Source organism: Elaeis guineensis, chromosome 5 (genome assembly GCF_000442705.2).
Source record: "Elaeis guineensis isolate ETL-2024a chromosome 5, EG11, whole genome shotgun sequence".
Classification (NCBI taxonomy): Eukaryota; Viridiplantae; Streptophyta; class Magnoliopsida; order Arecales; family Arecaceae; genus Elaeis; species Elaeis guineensis.
In genome coordinates this window covers 37,889,149-37,902,406 of record NC_025997.2, presented here as the reverse complement: position 1 = coordinate 37,902,406, position 13,258 = coordinate 37,889,149, and the positions used below count along the sequence as shown (strand labels likewise).

Below are 13,258 nucleotides of genomic sequence, written 5' to 3'. Positions count from 1 at the left end.
GAGATGAGTAGTATTCGTAATATCCAACTAGACTGTAAAATAATAAAAAGACTTCATCTTGGAGGGAAAGAACATTTACGTCATGTTTAATTCAAAAAATAATTTTTTGATATGTATTAAATATATTCGGTGATGGATCAATGTACCACTGTGAGACGTCTATTTTGATGCAAAATAATATCTATCATACTGTGCTATAAAAATATTATGCGGATCAACCGGATAATGTAGTGTACTTATTTTCTACGCTGCTCATGGTGCACAACGAATTTTGCAGGACCCTTACCCGTAATTCGGGCCAAAAAATTGCAGTGGGCCGGCTCCAAATCTGCGTAATGCAGCGGACGTTTCGACACATCATAAGTCCAATCAGTATGAAACACGTCATCACACGCATCCAGATACGCAACCACGCGAGCTTCTCGAATCACCACCTGACACTTCTGCAGAACCGCGCCCCTCCCCCTCTTCTATTTCCACACCAACTCGTTCCCGCGAAACACTTTAACTCGCTATCTCGCGATCCCTGTCGCTCGCGAGTAGTTTCCCTTTCTCTTCTCCGCCGCCATGGCGACTCGCCGGAAATCCTCATCGACCGCCGGAAAACCCGAGGAGATTCGCTTCGAAGACCGGAAGGCCTCGCCGGATGACCCTCCGTTGGCCCCTCCGAAGCTAGGGCTCATCCTCTCCGCCTCCGCCCTCTTCTTCGCCCCTTTCTTCTACCTCCTCTTCTATCACTACCAGATCGAGCCCGAGCTGCGGCGATCTATTGCCATCAATGCTGCCATGAGCTTCGGAGGCTTCGTCGTGGCCGTCAGGATGATCCCGGTGGCCGCCCGCTACGTATTAAGGAGGAATCTCTTTGGCTACGACATCAACAAGAAGGGCACTCCTCAGGGGGCCATCAAAGTGTCAGTCTTTGATAAAATTTGCCGTTTGCGTTTCATATTTCTTTTAGTTTATAGTTCGGTATATTTTGAGGCAGCTACTTTTTTTGGGTAAATTGATTGCTTTTGAGTTGCCTTTTACCTTTTTTATGATTATTAGTGTTTTAATTGCATAACCTAACAAAGTTTCTATCTTTATTAAGTTTCAACTTGAGTAAAGATATTGGAATTGTGTTAACATTGTTAATGCGATTTGGTTAGTCTTTCTTGGATTTGAAAGTACAATTTGGACGTTGTATTGGAGCCATGCAAGAGTTTAGTAGGTTAACTGAGTTGATAGATATCTTTTTCCTAATTGGTGAATTACACCTGTATATGTTTTTTTATCATGCAAGCATTTTTATGATTACTTTTCCTTCCCACATTTAAGTCTCTCAGGCGGATCATGTGCTGGCCAAGGTAACATAAATATTGACATGGAATGAGTTTGCTGAAGTATGGTACATGAACTCATCCTAATTATGCAATGTGCATTGTCAAACACATACTTTAACGAAAATTAATCTTGCTCTTTTTCTTTCAGTATCCAGTTCGGCTGAGTTGATCTTAATATTTCTTTTTTTGAATTTTTCAGGCCTGAGTCATTGGGAATTGTGATTGGGATTGTCTACTTGGTGATTGCTATTCTGTTTCAGCATTTCAACTTCACATCAGACTCCAATGTATGTTAGCCTATTCTTTATTGTATGGGCAATATGATGGTGCATCATATATGTCTATTTTCTAGTCAAATTTAAATCAGCCAAGTGAAGTAGTTTGTATACAGTTTGGTTTCTATTTTATAGATGCAATCTTAGGTGTTAATTTTGAAATGTGATGGTGTGATTTGTTTTAAAGGCATATCTTGGCAAAGACTTGTGCATGTTAACTTTGCATTAAAATGTAGAACCTATCTAATTTGAAGTTAAACATGAGTTCTTGTTACAAAGTGGTTTTATGCTTTATTCTTTGTATTTATGCTTTATTCTTTGCATTGGGATTTGATTGCTGTTTAGAGCCACAAAAAAAAAAAAAATTGTAGGCAGCTTGTTAACTCCTTTTAGTGACAAGATGGTCCTTTTCTATGGCTTCCTTGGATTTAGAAACTCGGCTTTGTCGGCAATATTATAAACTTTGCATCCCTTGTAAAATTTGAAACATCACACTACTTAGATTATGGTAATGATATTTTCTGCAGACACTACTTAAGTTTTTCAATTGGGATATTGTTGATTCGACAGAATGTCACATTTTTGGAGTGATATGGAGTGCAATTTTATAACTTTTTCATTTATGTCTTTGATAGTGAAAAAGAATCAATATAGTGGAAAGGACATACTTGATATTGTGATAACAATTTATAATTTCACTTATTACTTGTTTTAGAAGCCATTTATCTTAACAATTGAATAACATGCCAATGAAAACTTGCATCCATTCTAGTATCAATGCATTGTTTTGCCTAACAATTTCAATCATTTAAAGTTAAATATGCGGTTAGATAGATCGGTACTAATAGATCTCTTGCCTGGCAATACGCATGATCTTAGGAATTTCAGAGAAAAGTAAGAGGTGGTGCCAACTGGGACTCCTTGTTACTAACTAGGGCTGAAACCAGATCGCATTTGCATTGGACACCATATCCATATTTGTTTTGTCATTCGGATACGGGTATTAGTTGGATGCAAATTCATATCCATATTTGTTTAAATGGATATGGATACAACTCAAATATGGGAAGTATGGGTACAATTATGGATGTAAGTCAGATATTGAAATTTTATGATCACAGAATTAAAGATATTACTAAGTAGATGATAAATTAAGTCAATAGCATGTTAATAGGATTGTATATTTTTCTTAAAAAAATAATAAGTTCTATATAAAATTAAATAGTGTTATAAATAGAGTCGGATATTCGGATACGGATCGGATAGTTGTCTATCCATATCTATATTCATATCCATTTTTGTTTGACAGATATGGATATTAGTCGGATGCTCAAATTTTTGTCTATATCCGGATAAATATGGGTATGAAAATGGATTTGGAAACCTTATTATCACCTAAAGTAGGATGATATGGAAACTTAGAAAGTAGGGAAAGAGCAACATATTTTCTTCTTTTTCATTTTTGTCAAGAAAAATAAGAGAAATACTCTCCATCCAATATTTCTGTCACTTGTTTACCAAGCATATATAGATTTCTCATGTGTAAATGTGGAAACATGTGTATTGAATTTTAAAGGGCCCTGGTTTAGTCCTTTTCTGAAATAATGATGACACCATTTAGTTTTTTTAAGTTCTTTTCATGGAACATATATATATGTTCTGATCCATACTGGATTTTTAGTTGGATTTTGGCTAAGCATTGTGCACTTAATACAGTGGCTTGTCGAATACAATGCAGCACTAGCATCTATCTGCTTCATGATTCTTCTTGGATTTGTCGATGATGTTCTCGATGTTCCATGGAGAATGTAAGTCCTTGTTATCTTTCATAGTTACACAAGTTTCCTGTGTGTACTTGTGTAGTTCAGCTTTCTATTTGAAAGTTGGTTTTTGATTGCAAGACTGATTTAAATTTTACTGTGGAGAACAGAAAATTGGTTTTGCCCTCATTTGCGGCACTTCCTCTTTTGATGGCGTATGCTGGACATACTACCATAATCATACCAAAGCCTCTTGTTCAGTATGTTGGAGTAGCAGTTCTGGATTTGGGTAATCTCATAATCTGCTAAGCTTATGTTCTTTTTTTTTTTTTTTAATCCATCAGTTGCACTTACCAGTTTGTGAATGATGAAGAATACCAACTTTTGTTTCTTAAAAGATTTCTATCTTATTTTCTGTGAATTTTCTGTTAGAGAACACCGATATCTAGTAACTTTTTTCTTTTGCATTCTATAGAATTTTCATTTTGATAGAATTACTTTGAAGTTTTTTTACTTTACATAAGATTAACCTTATATGTTTTGAAGTGTCATTAATTTAAATTCCGCCTAACCATAATGCCCTCCAATTTGGGTATAAAATTGCAAAATATTAGTACCTAAAATCAAGATATGACACTCATCAAGGAAACTTGATCTAAGAAACCTAAGTGTCATATTACAATCTGTGCTATGAACAAGCTTATTAGTAAATAAGTTTTGCCTTTCTGATTACATTCATTTACAATTCGATTTCTCTATTGTCATAATTGTTCGATGTCAAACAATGCATATGGCTTCCAAAGATGTGATATCCATAATGTTGTTTATCATAGATGTTCGGGTGCATAAATCGGCCTTGATCGTACTTATTTTTATGTATGGTCACCATCGTGATAGGATTGTGGAATTTCATTGTCCTAAACATTTTTGGACAATGATATCTGCATGTCGAATCCTACTGCTTGAAGTTGTAGTCTTTGTAATATATCAGTGCCTTGAATGATGATGTGGCTTGAATAAATGTTGAGTTATCTTTTCAAGAGTCAAGTCTAGGCCTCAGAAGCTCTACTTACAGCTTAAGTTTAAAAGATGGTGTTCTACTTACAACATAGGCTCAAAATAATCTTTGAAGATGCCAGTGTAATGCTTAAGGATAGGATATTCTACTCAAGAGTCAAGTCTAGGCCTCAGAAGCTCTACAAACAGTTTAGGTTTAAAAGATGATGTTCTACTTACAACATAGGCTCAAAAAAATCTTTGAAGATGCCCGAGTGATGTTTAAGGATAGGTTGCTTGTCTTGGCATCGATGGCTGGAATTTGAAGTGTTAGGATCGAGGTTATACTTAAAACTTCTAAAGAAATTATTATGAGGCAAAAATTAACCAGCAACTTTAGGAATATTAAATAGGGATTGACAGATGACAGAATCAATCTTATAGGTGCACAGCACCAGCAAACAAGATGGAAATAATTACAAAAAAGGGCAGTCCAGTGCACAAGGATCCTGCCATTGCCGGGTCTAGGAAGGGTCATATGTACTCAGCCTTACCCTTGCCTATAGAGATGCTGTGTCTGTGATTCAAACCGGTGACTTCCAAGTCACTATGGAACAACCTTATTGTTGTGCCAAGGCTCTCCCTCTATAAAAGTAATCAAAAATAAGAAAATATTGCTAACCACATCACTTCATAACAAAGGTTGAGTTTAGTAGCATAGTTGTGTTCAGAATAAGATGCATCATGAAGGATTACAATATAACACAACAACAGGATAGCACATGGATGGAAGGTAAGAAGAATTAATGGTGATTTCCTTTTCAGGTTAGAATTGGAATGCCCTGATTATGTTGCAGTCAAGATTAACTTTGAGGGTTCTTTGGATCACATGGAAAGTAAGTAGTTCAGCAACTATGACCTAGTTCACGTTGCTAAACATGCTACTCCTGAAGCTATCAAGCAACTAAAAATGGTTCCCGATAGAAAAATAATGCTAGTGGTGACACCAGATAAAAATTTAGAATAGCTTCATTTTGCATAATACTGCTTAATTAATTACTGAATTATTCTGTTCCCAGCCTAAAATGCACCCCACCTATCATACATTACCTATATTTTCTGAAGGATCCACTTGAGATTGTTCTCTGTTATTGACTCTGATTCTTGACTTGTCTTTGATTTTTAATGCAAATGAACCTGCAATCTGAGCCATGTGGAGAGCTGAGAGACCCTTTGACAATCATGTTGATGAATGGATTGAAATATCCACAGCAGCATAGCCACACTGTTCCGTCTGTGCCGCTATGGTATAGAGAGGTTAAGAGAAGGAAGGCCCATGTTTGTTGGTGAGGGCTAAGGAAATAAGGAAAGAGATATGTTGACTAATGAGTATGAGTGTAGATTTGACATTCAGATATATGTGACATAGAGGAAAGGAGGGAGAGGTTTTGAATGTTAAGTTAGGTGGAATTTGAATTCCCTAGGGAGAGTTGATATTGATGAAGATATTGGCTATGTTCTTGTTGTGTTTCTTCAGTGAAGTTACTTGGTGGGCATCTCTAATACATGTTAGCAAATGGTTTATTGATGTCCTCTAGAACTGATTTGCTTCAGCTTTCAACCCTGTTGACATTCTGTGACTAAATCAGAATCAAGAAAAGATAAAATGTTATATAGAGGATATTGGAAAGATATAGGTACACAACTGTTCAATTTGGGAGAACAAGAAGGAAGTCAGTAATGAATGCACGAAGATATTGGATACGTGGGCATCAGGTAAAATGTGGCTTATAGCCTTGTACATAAGAGATCAGGTGTTAGTTCCCTTGAGGAAAGACAAGGATGTGAGTAACAAAGCTCCAATGATTTATGCGAGATCCTCAAGAGGAACAAAGAAAATGCTATTTAGGCACAGTGGTTTGTCTCCTAAAGAAAAATTACAGTGGGATTCTGTTTGCTCATGAAATTAAAGAAAATTATTTTATCCTCTTGTTGAAGTTTATCTGTCGTTGTATAACTATTTTTAACATCTTGACCAAATTGAATATATGCGACATAATGAGTATTTTCTTGGCTTGGCATTTAGGTATTCATGATTTGTTATTCAAAGCTATTTCAAGATGTATCGTCTGATTTGAAAAATATGGAATTGGATGACAACATTTTAACACAACATAATAAGTTTAAAACCAAGTGTTGAAGGTGTGTTTTACTCTTTTTTTAGTCCGCACACCGCTCCTGTGTTTGATTATTAGAATTATAATTTTAATCACATACAACATCCTTATTATTTTGGGTAGAGATAAATCATCCTTTAGTCTGATGGTTTTGCTATTGTTTTGAAAGAACAGGTTGGATATACAAGCTATATATGGGCATGCTAGCGGTCTTCTGTACAAACTCTATAAATATACATGCAGGGCTAAATGGACTTGAAGTTGGGCAGACAGTTGTTATATCAGCTGCAGTAAGAGCAAGGCTGAATACAACACTTAAATTCTGTGAATTGTTCGATTCTAGTGATGCTACTTTTGTCATGCTTATATATCTGATATGTCAAAGAATAATCCATAACTTCAATTGCAGATTTTGATACACAATATAATGCAAATTGGTGCATCAGCGGACCCTGAATATAAACAGGCTCATGCATTCTCTATTTACCTTGTTATGCCTCTGCTGACTACTTCATTAGCTTTACTTTCTTATAACTGGTAATGACCAAAAGGGAATATTCATTGTAAGCTTATTATTCATATGTGCATAACCTGTCTCTAAAGGTTTATCTCAATAAAGCTGAATGTTACTGGTTCACCTTATATATCAGGTACCCATCATCGGTTTTTGTTGGTGATACCTACACTTACTTTGCGGGAATGGCTATGGCTGTAGTAGGAATTCTTGGCCATTTTAGGTAAATTGCCTCCCGTTATATTGTTTGAAGTTTGTTATCTATCTAACTGGCTATGCACCATCAATTATTGGTAGCAACTGCTCTGTACTGATACTATGATTTGCAGTGACCAATATATGTTTGAATATCGGAATGTATAATGGTTTGTAAAGGTTTTCCAAAATTAAGAAAATAGTAAATTTAGAAATTTAGAAATTCAGAAATTGTCTGGCATTAATTTGATTTATGATTATGTGAATGCCCCTCTTGTCTCTTAGTGTATATAACTCAAGCTATCCTTAAAAGCCTTGAAAAGTTGGCTTTGTGTCACCATGGACTTCCATTCGTTGCATTAATACATCCCTTGTAATAAATGCAAAACACTTTTATTCTTCATTTGCCATCTAGTTTTTCAAGATATACAGGAGAAATAGATCATCGAAGGAGAGGATTGTACTCATAAAACCACATAATCTTAAAACTTTATAGAAGTATAAAACCTAAATCTAAAATAAAAGAAAATAAAAAAATATAGGAAATTGCAGAAGACTGTGCAGATTTCTGTTTATATCTGAAGAAATGCTATTTAGTGTGTTATCAAGAAATGCTTGTGTCTTACAATTTGTCTATTAGGAGTTAGCATGGTTTTCTTGATTGTTTTAAAATCAGTGATCCAACTTAATATCATCCATATTCTATTATTCTATTGTGAACTCTGGTAGCTTGACTGTGCCTTCCATCTGTTCTTTACGTAATATGAAAACTCTGTTTTGTTTGTTTATCCTGTCAACAGATATAGCTTTTATCCAATAATTATTATAGCCCACTTGGTTAAGATCTTGTCCTTTTTGAGTGTGGTTGTCGATTGGCATATTGATAATAAACCTCTTACTGGATTGGATCGTAGGTTTTCCATCTTTTTCCTCTTGCATCCTGCACATGCAAGCTGTCCTTTTCTCATGTCAATCACATATGCCAAGCCCTAGTTTTAGTGTAATATAAGTTTCTCCATTATAGCATGTATTTTTATAAACAGGTTGCATTTTGATCTGAACGTGATCTGATGTTGAGAAGAATTTAATCCACTTTCCATATTATGACCGAACAATAATCAAATCAGGTTGAAGTTGGGGTTATTTGAGCTGTCATAAATGATCCTACTTGGAAATGTGTAACATATAATGTTTGATATACAATATATATATAGTATACAGTATCTATTAAATAATATTTAATACATAATCAAGGTTAGCCATCTCGGTGTGAAATCCAATACCTATACCATCCTATTATAGTATCTGTTTGCAGTATGATACAAGAAGGCACGGCATACCAAGTGTCATTACAATACGAGATTGCATATCAATTTGGTTCCGATATAGGACAATACCACCGGTATGACAAATGTTGTATATAATATATAGTATATAGTATATAATATATAAAATATAATGTTCAATATTAAATATATTATAATATATAATATACGATATACTACATATTATAATATTAATGTGTCATATATAACATATTATCTATTATATATAATATAAAATATACTATATAATATATAATGTAAGATATATAGTATATAATGTTATATTTGGTTTTTGATCAACTCTTTTGTATGTGATTAAGGGAAAGATAGGCTCTTGTGAAAACCCTATGCCTCTCCTCCTTTGGTCACCACCTCCATGTATCTGCCTTAGATGACTATTGACAGTCATCGACGGCTAGGTAATCTATGTTTCATCCAATATCATCCTCTCCTCTAGAAAGAGGATCGACCACATCCATTTAAATTGTTAACATGCTTTTTTCTCCTCTTCTCCCATTTCCTTACTTTCCAACCATTGCATTCACTCCTTGTCTTCCATAACTTTAGGTGATTCTTTATAAAAAAAAAAAAAAGGAAAAACAACCAAGTGAAAATTTTTTTGAGCCATGGCTGTAACATTCACTTCTTTCCTTTGATTTTCCACCTGTTTCTTCTCCATCTAGTCTCTTCTTACCTCCCACTGTCCACCCCTCCTCCCTGTTCTCCCTTGCTATGGCTGCCCCATATCACATGGAATCATAATTCGCCAGGTGCCCACCATATGCTCCTTCATGGGTGAGCCCTCGTAGATTCCAGTCCTTGTTGCTCGTCTCAAGCACCATCATGTCCATAGTTTTCTTTTTTATTCTTGTTTTCTTTTTTCTCTTTTTGGCCTTTGATTCATCTTGGTTGTGATTTTTATTCAATTATTTACTAAATTCATGCCACAATTACTACCACAACAACCATTGATGTCCTGTTTTGGAAGATGGCAACCCATGCTTGTACTATCTCCTCCCCTATGGCAAATCCATCTTGGGAACAATAGTGTTTAGGAGACTAAATCGCAGCGGTGTTCCTTATATAAGATTCCCATCCAAGGACAAAATAATATATAGGATCACTGTGGAATGATAGTGTTTAGGAGATAAGATCGCTGTGGTCAGTGTATAAAGTTACCGTGTGACAATTTAAATCAGAAGCACCTTGGGATTGATGGTGTTTGGTAAATGTACTCTTGGCAATGGCCCCTTCCATTATAGGGGCACAATAAAAAAAGAAGAGCACTCATCTTTACATTGTGGACTAGGGATAACTTGGTGACATTAATTCTCAAAATGAAAGTGGAAACTATTTGTAATGAGAGAGCAAAATACATGCATCTATTTCTCTCCTTCTTTCTGCATGTTTATGTGCCAGTGTAGAGAGAGAGAGAGAGAGGAGGCATATGTGCAGATAGAGAGAGATGAGGGAAGGAAATGACTGTTGATAGAGAGAGAAGGGAGCTTGTGGAGCTTGCATTAGAACTAGAAAGAAGGTCCTTGAGGTTATTTTTGGAGTGACGTTTTGGTTTCATGAATGAACAGAAAAAGATCAGTTTTCCTCTCATGCATAGGTGTCAATATACTAGGGGAAGTTGTGGTTACATTGGAGGGGAAACGTCGGTTTGGCTGCCTCACATCACTCTGCTATCTAAACATTGGGGGTTCTGATTAACAATGTTGATTTTTTTGAATGATCCATGATATAATTTGCTGTAAAAGGATTCATGTGTTGTATTTTCCTGATAGAAATTTGGCATTCCCCCTCCCTAAGCAAGTTGAAGTCTCGACCCTATCAGCGCAAAATTAATGATGGAATGCCTAACTTGATAATTTGTTCCATGCATGAAAAATCAATTGTTTTCGACATTCCTTGTGCATCAATTGGTCATGTTATGGAAAATTTTAGTGGGATGCTACAATTTTTTGATTTGATATATGGTTTAGAGGAATCAAAATCAGTTGAGTTATGTTGCTTATGTTTTAAGATTTCTATAGCATGCTTGAAATTTTTTATTTTGTAATATATATGATCTACAATATATTTCGTCACACTATATTTTGTTGGTACTATACATTTTTTGTCTCTCAATGTATAGGAAGGAAGACTTAAAACAAATTATTTTTTGTTTATTAGTGTTTTAAACAATCATTATCAATAGCGTGAATTCTCAAGTTTAGGGCCTATCATAAATTTTACATTGATAGATTTAATGCTTTGATCCTATCGGTAGGACTTTACCTTAACTCTCTCTTTACACACGCACATACATATATATATATATATATATATATACACTTATATATACATATACATACATATATACACTTATATATACATATATACATACATATACATACATATATACATACATATACATATATATACATATATACATAGATAGATAGATAGATATATGCAGCCTTAGAGAGGTTATTTTCGTGTTTCAAATCCGTAATCTCTAGGTTATACTGAATCAATTTATATATATATATATATATATATATATATATATATATGCAGCCTTAGGGAGGCTGTTTTCGTGTTTCAAATCCGTAACCTCTAGGTTATACTGAATCAACTTTTACTATTACACCAGGGCTTGCCCTCCATTGCTTTGATACCTGTGGGATTGGTGAGTTATAGGGCTTCCCCTTTCTGGACCGAAAGGGCATGGATTCCCTGTTCTTTGGAAAATAAAACTATTGCTTTTCTAGTTTAGGGTGATGTGTAACAACATGCGAGCTCTGAATGCATGGTTAAAGAATTTTTCTGTTTAGCATAGGAACTACTAAAAGTTGATGGGAAGAGTCTTCCATAGTTCTATGGAGGTGATTGGCGAGTTATGTTTATATGACTGACTGAATTCACATGTTTATACAAGCACAGATGCATGCGGCTACTAATATGCTTTAGTACTTCTGTGATGTCAATTCCACATGTATATGCATGTGTGCAGCTTTTTCCTTTTATGTTTGTTACATGATAGGTTCAGCCATATATTCTTATCCCAGTGATGTTTATCTTTGGTATATACTAACCAGCATCATATCTCTACTTGCAGCGAGACACTGTTGCTGTTCTTCTTGCCTCAAGTTCTGAATTTCCTGTACTCATGTCCTCAAGTCTGTATACATCTAGATATTCTATACTTAAATTTATCTATTTCTACTGCTCAGACCTCTCATTCTTTCTTTACTCTCATTCCCCTGCAGCTTTTTAAGATCATTCCCTGTCCAAGGCATCGCCTACCAAGGTAGTTTTTGTTTAGATTCAATACTCAGAGCATTTTATATGGTGCTTTCTCCATGACAAAAAACCTTGGTTCTTTAGGTTTGATCCTCAGACAGGACTTTTGACTGGGACGAAGGATGGGACGCTTGTAAACCTATTCCTCAGATTGTTTGGCCGGTGCTCAGAGAAGTCGCTTTGCATTAGACTTCTTATTTTTCAGGTAACTCTGTACAACAGTTTGCTTTCTGCACCTGTAATATTACTACTCCCATGTTCATATGGCTTTTTGCTGAGCTACTGATCTGCAAGCACCATTCAGTAACGAAGGTCACTATTTGGATGGATGAGAACTTTAAAATTGCATAAGTTGATTTGTTATAACCTATAGATGGCGAAATAGATGGCTAAAACTCCTTGTGGGTATTTGTGATCCAAGTAAATCTAACTCACCTTGTTAGCATTATCAGTCCTCCCATATCCCAGCAATTCCCATAAAAAAACCACTATTTGGTGTTATAGAACCCTCTAATCGTAGTGAGATAAACATCTTGTAAACTACAGATGGCCTTTTGACGGAAAATAGATGAAATATTTTGGTTTCTGAGATGGCTTGCCATAGTTCTATTATTGCAGTGCACCATCACACAGCGTAGCAGATCTCAGTCAAAAACCACCACTTGGTGTTGCAAGACCCTCAGTATGGGAAGACAAACATGTCACTGTTTACTGCGGATTCTGTTTTCCACTTTGTTAATTTCTTATCTCCATCACACCCCTATGGTAACTCACCATTTATTGAAATTCCATGTCAGCAATTATTGGATCTCAGCACCATGAATGATGCATTGCCTCTGCTTATTTATCTTTTTGTTGCACTAGGCTGTCATATTCCAGCCTTGATGACATTTCTGTCTTCAGTCATTCATTCATTTATGCTGTGTTCTAATTTGTTGTCCTCGTATATCATATTGGAGCTGCAAAGCACCTCGTTTATTGCATTCCTTCCTTTTCTTGTTTTTGGTTGACCCCTATCTGCTGTATTTGGTGATGTTAACATTATCTAAATGGCCCCGTACAGGCTTTGTCATGCCTTTTATGTTTCGGGTTGAGGCATTTCCTTGCTGGATGGTACAAATGAGACTACTCTAAGCTACATCCGTTTTACTTGCTGATTCCATTGATATACAGAAATTTTAACGGCGGGATATCGGAATTTTTGTAATCTCACTTGTAATATTAGAAACAGAATGGCAAATTCTGTCAATTTTTCCGCGGCTCATGAGATGCATGGTTATCGAACTGGTTTGTGATGATTCATACAAATTATTATGCAGTTTTCTGGGCATTCTTGAGATCATTAAAAGCATTTCACTTTATAAGACATTGAGTGTTCTTGAGCGTGGATGTGGTTTGGGTGG

General features: G+C 35.5%; 1 protein-coding gene across 1 annotated transcript; it reads left to right on the top strand.

Moving 5' to 3' along the window:
• The first annotated feature begins 451 nt into the window (after window positions 1–451).
• LOC105045355 (uncharacterized) lies at window positions 452–13,219 on the top strand. The gene is made up of 11 exons (XM_010923604.4): window positions 452–911; window positions 1,522–1,609; window positions 3,314–3,405; window positions 3,528–3,646; window positions 6,705–6,820; window positions 6,940–7,067; window positions 7,181–7,267; window positions 11,671–11,731; window positions 11,822–11,862; window positions 11,940–12,060; window positions 12,919–13,219. Exons 1-11 carry the CDS (start codon window positions 568–570, stop codon window positions 12,976–12,978), a joined length of 1,257 nt encoding a protein of 418 aa, XP_010921906.1. The 5' UTR covers window positions 452–567; the 3' UTR covers window positions 12,979–13,219.
• Window positions 13,220–13,258: the final 39 nt, after the last annotated feature.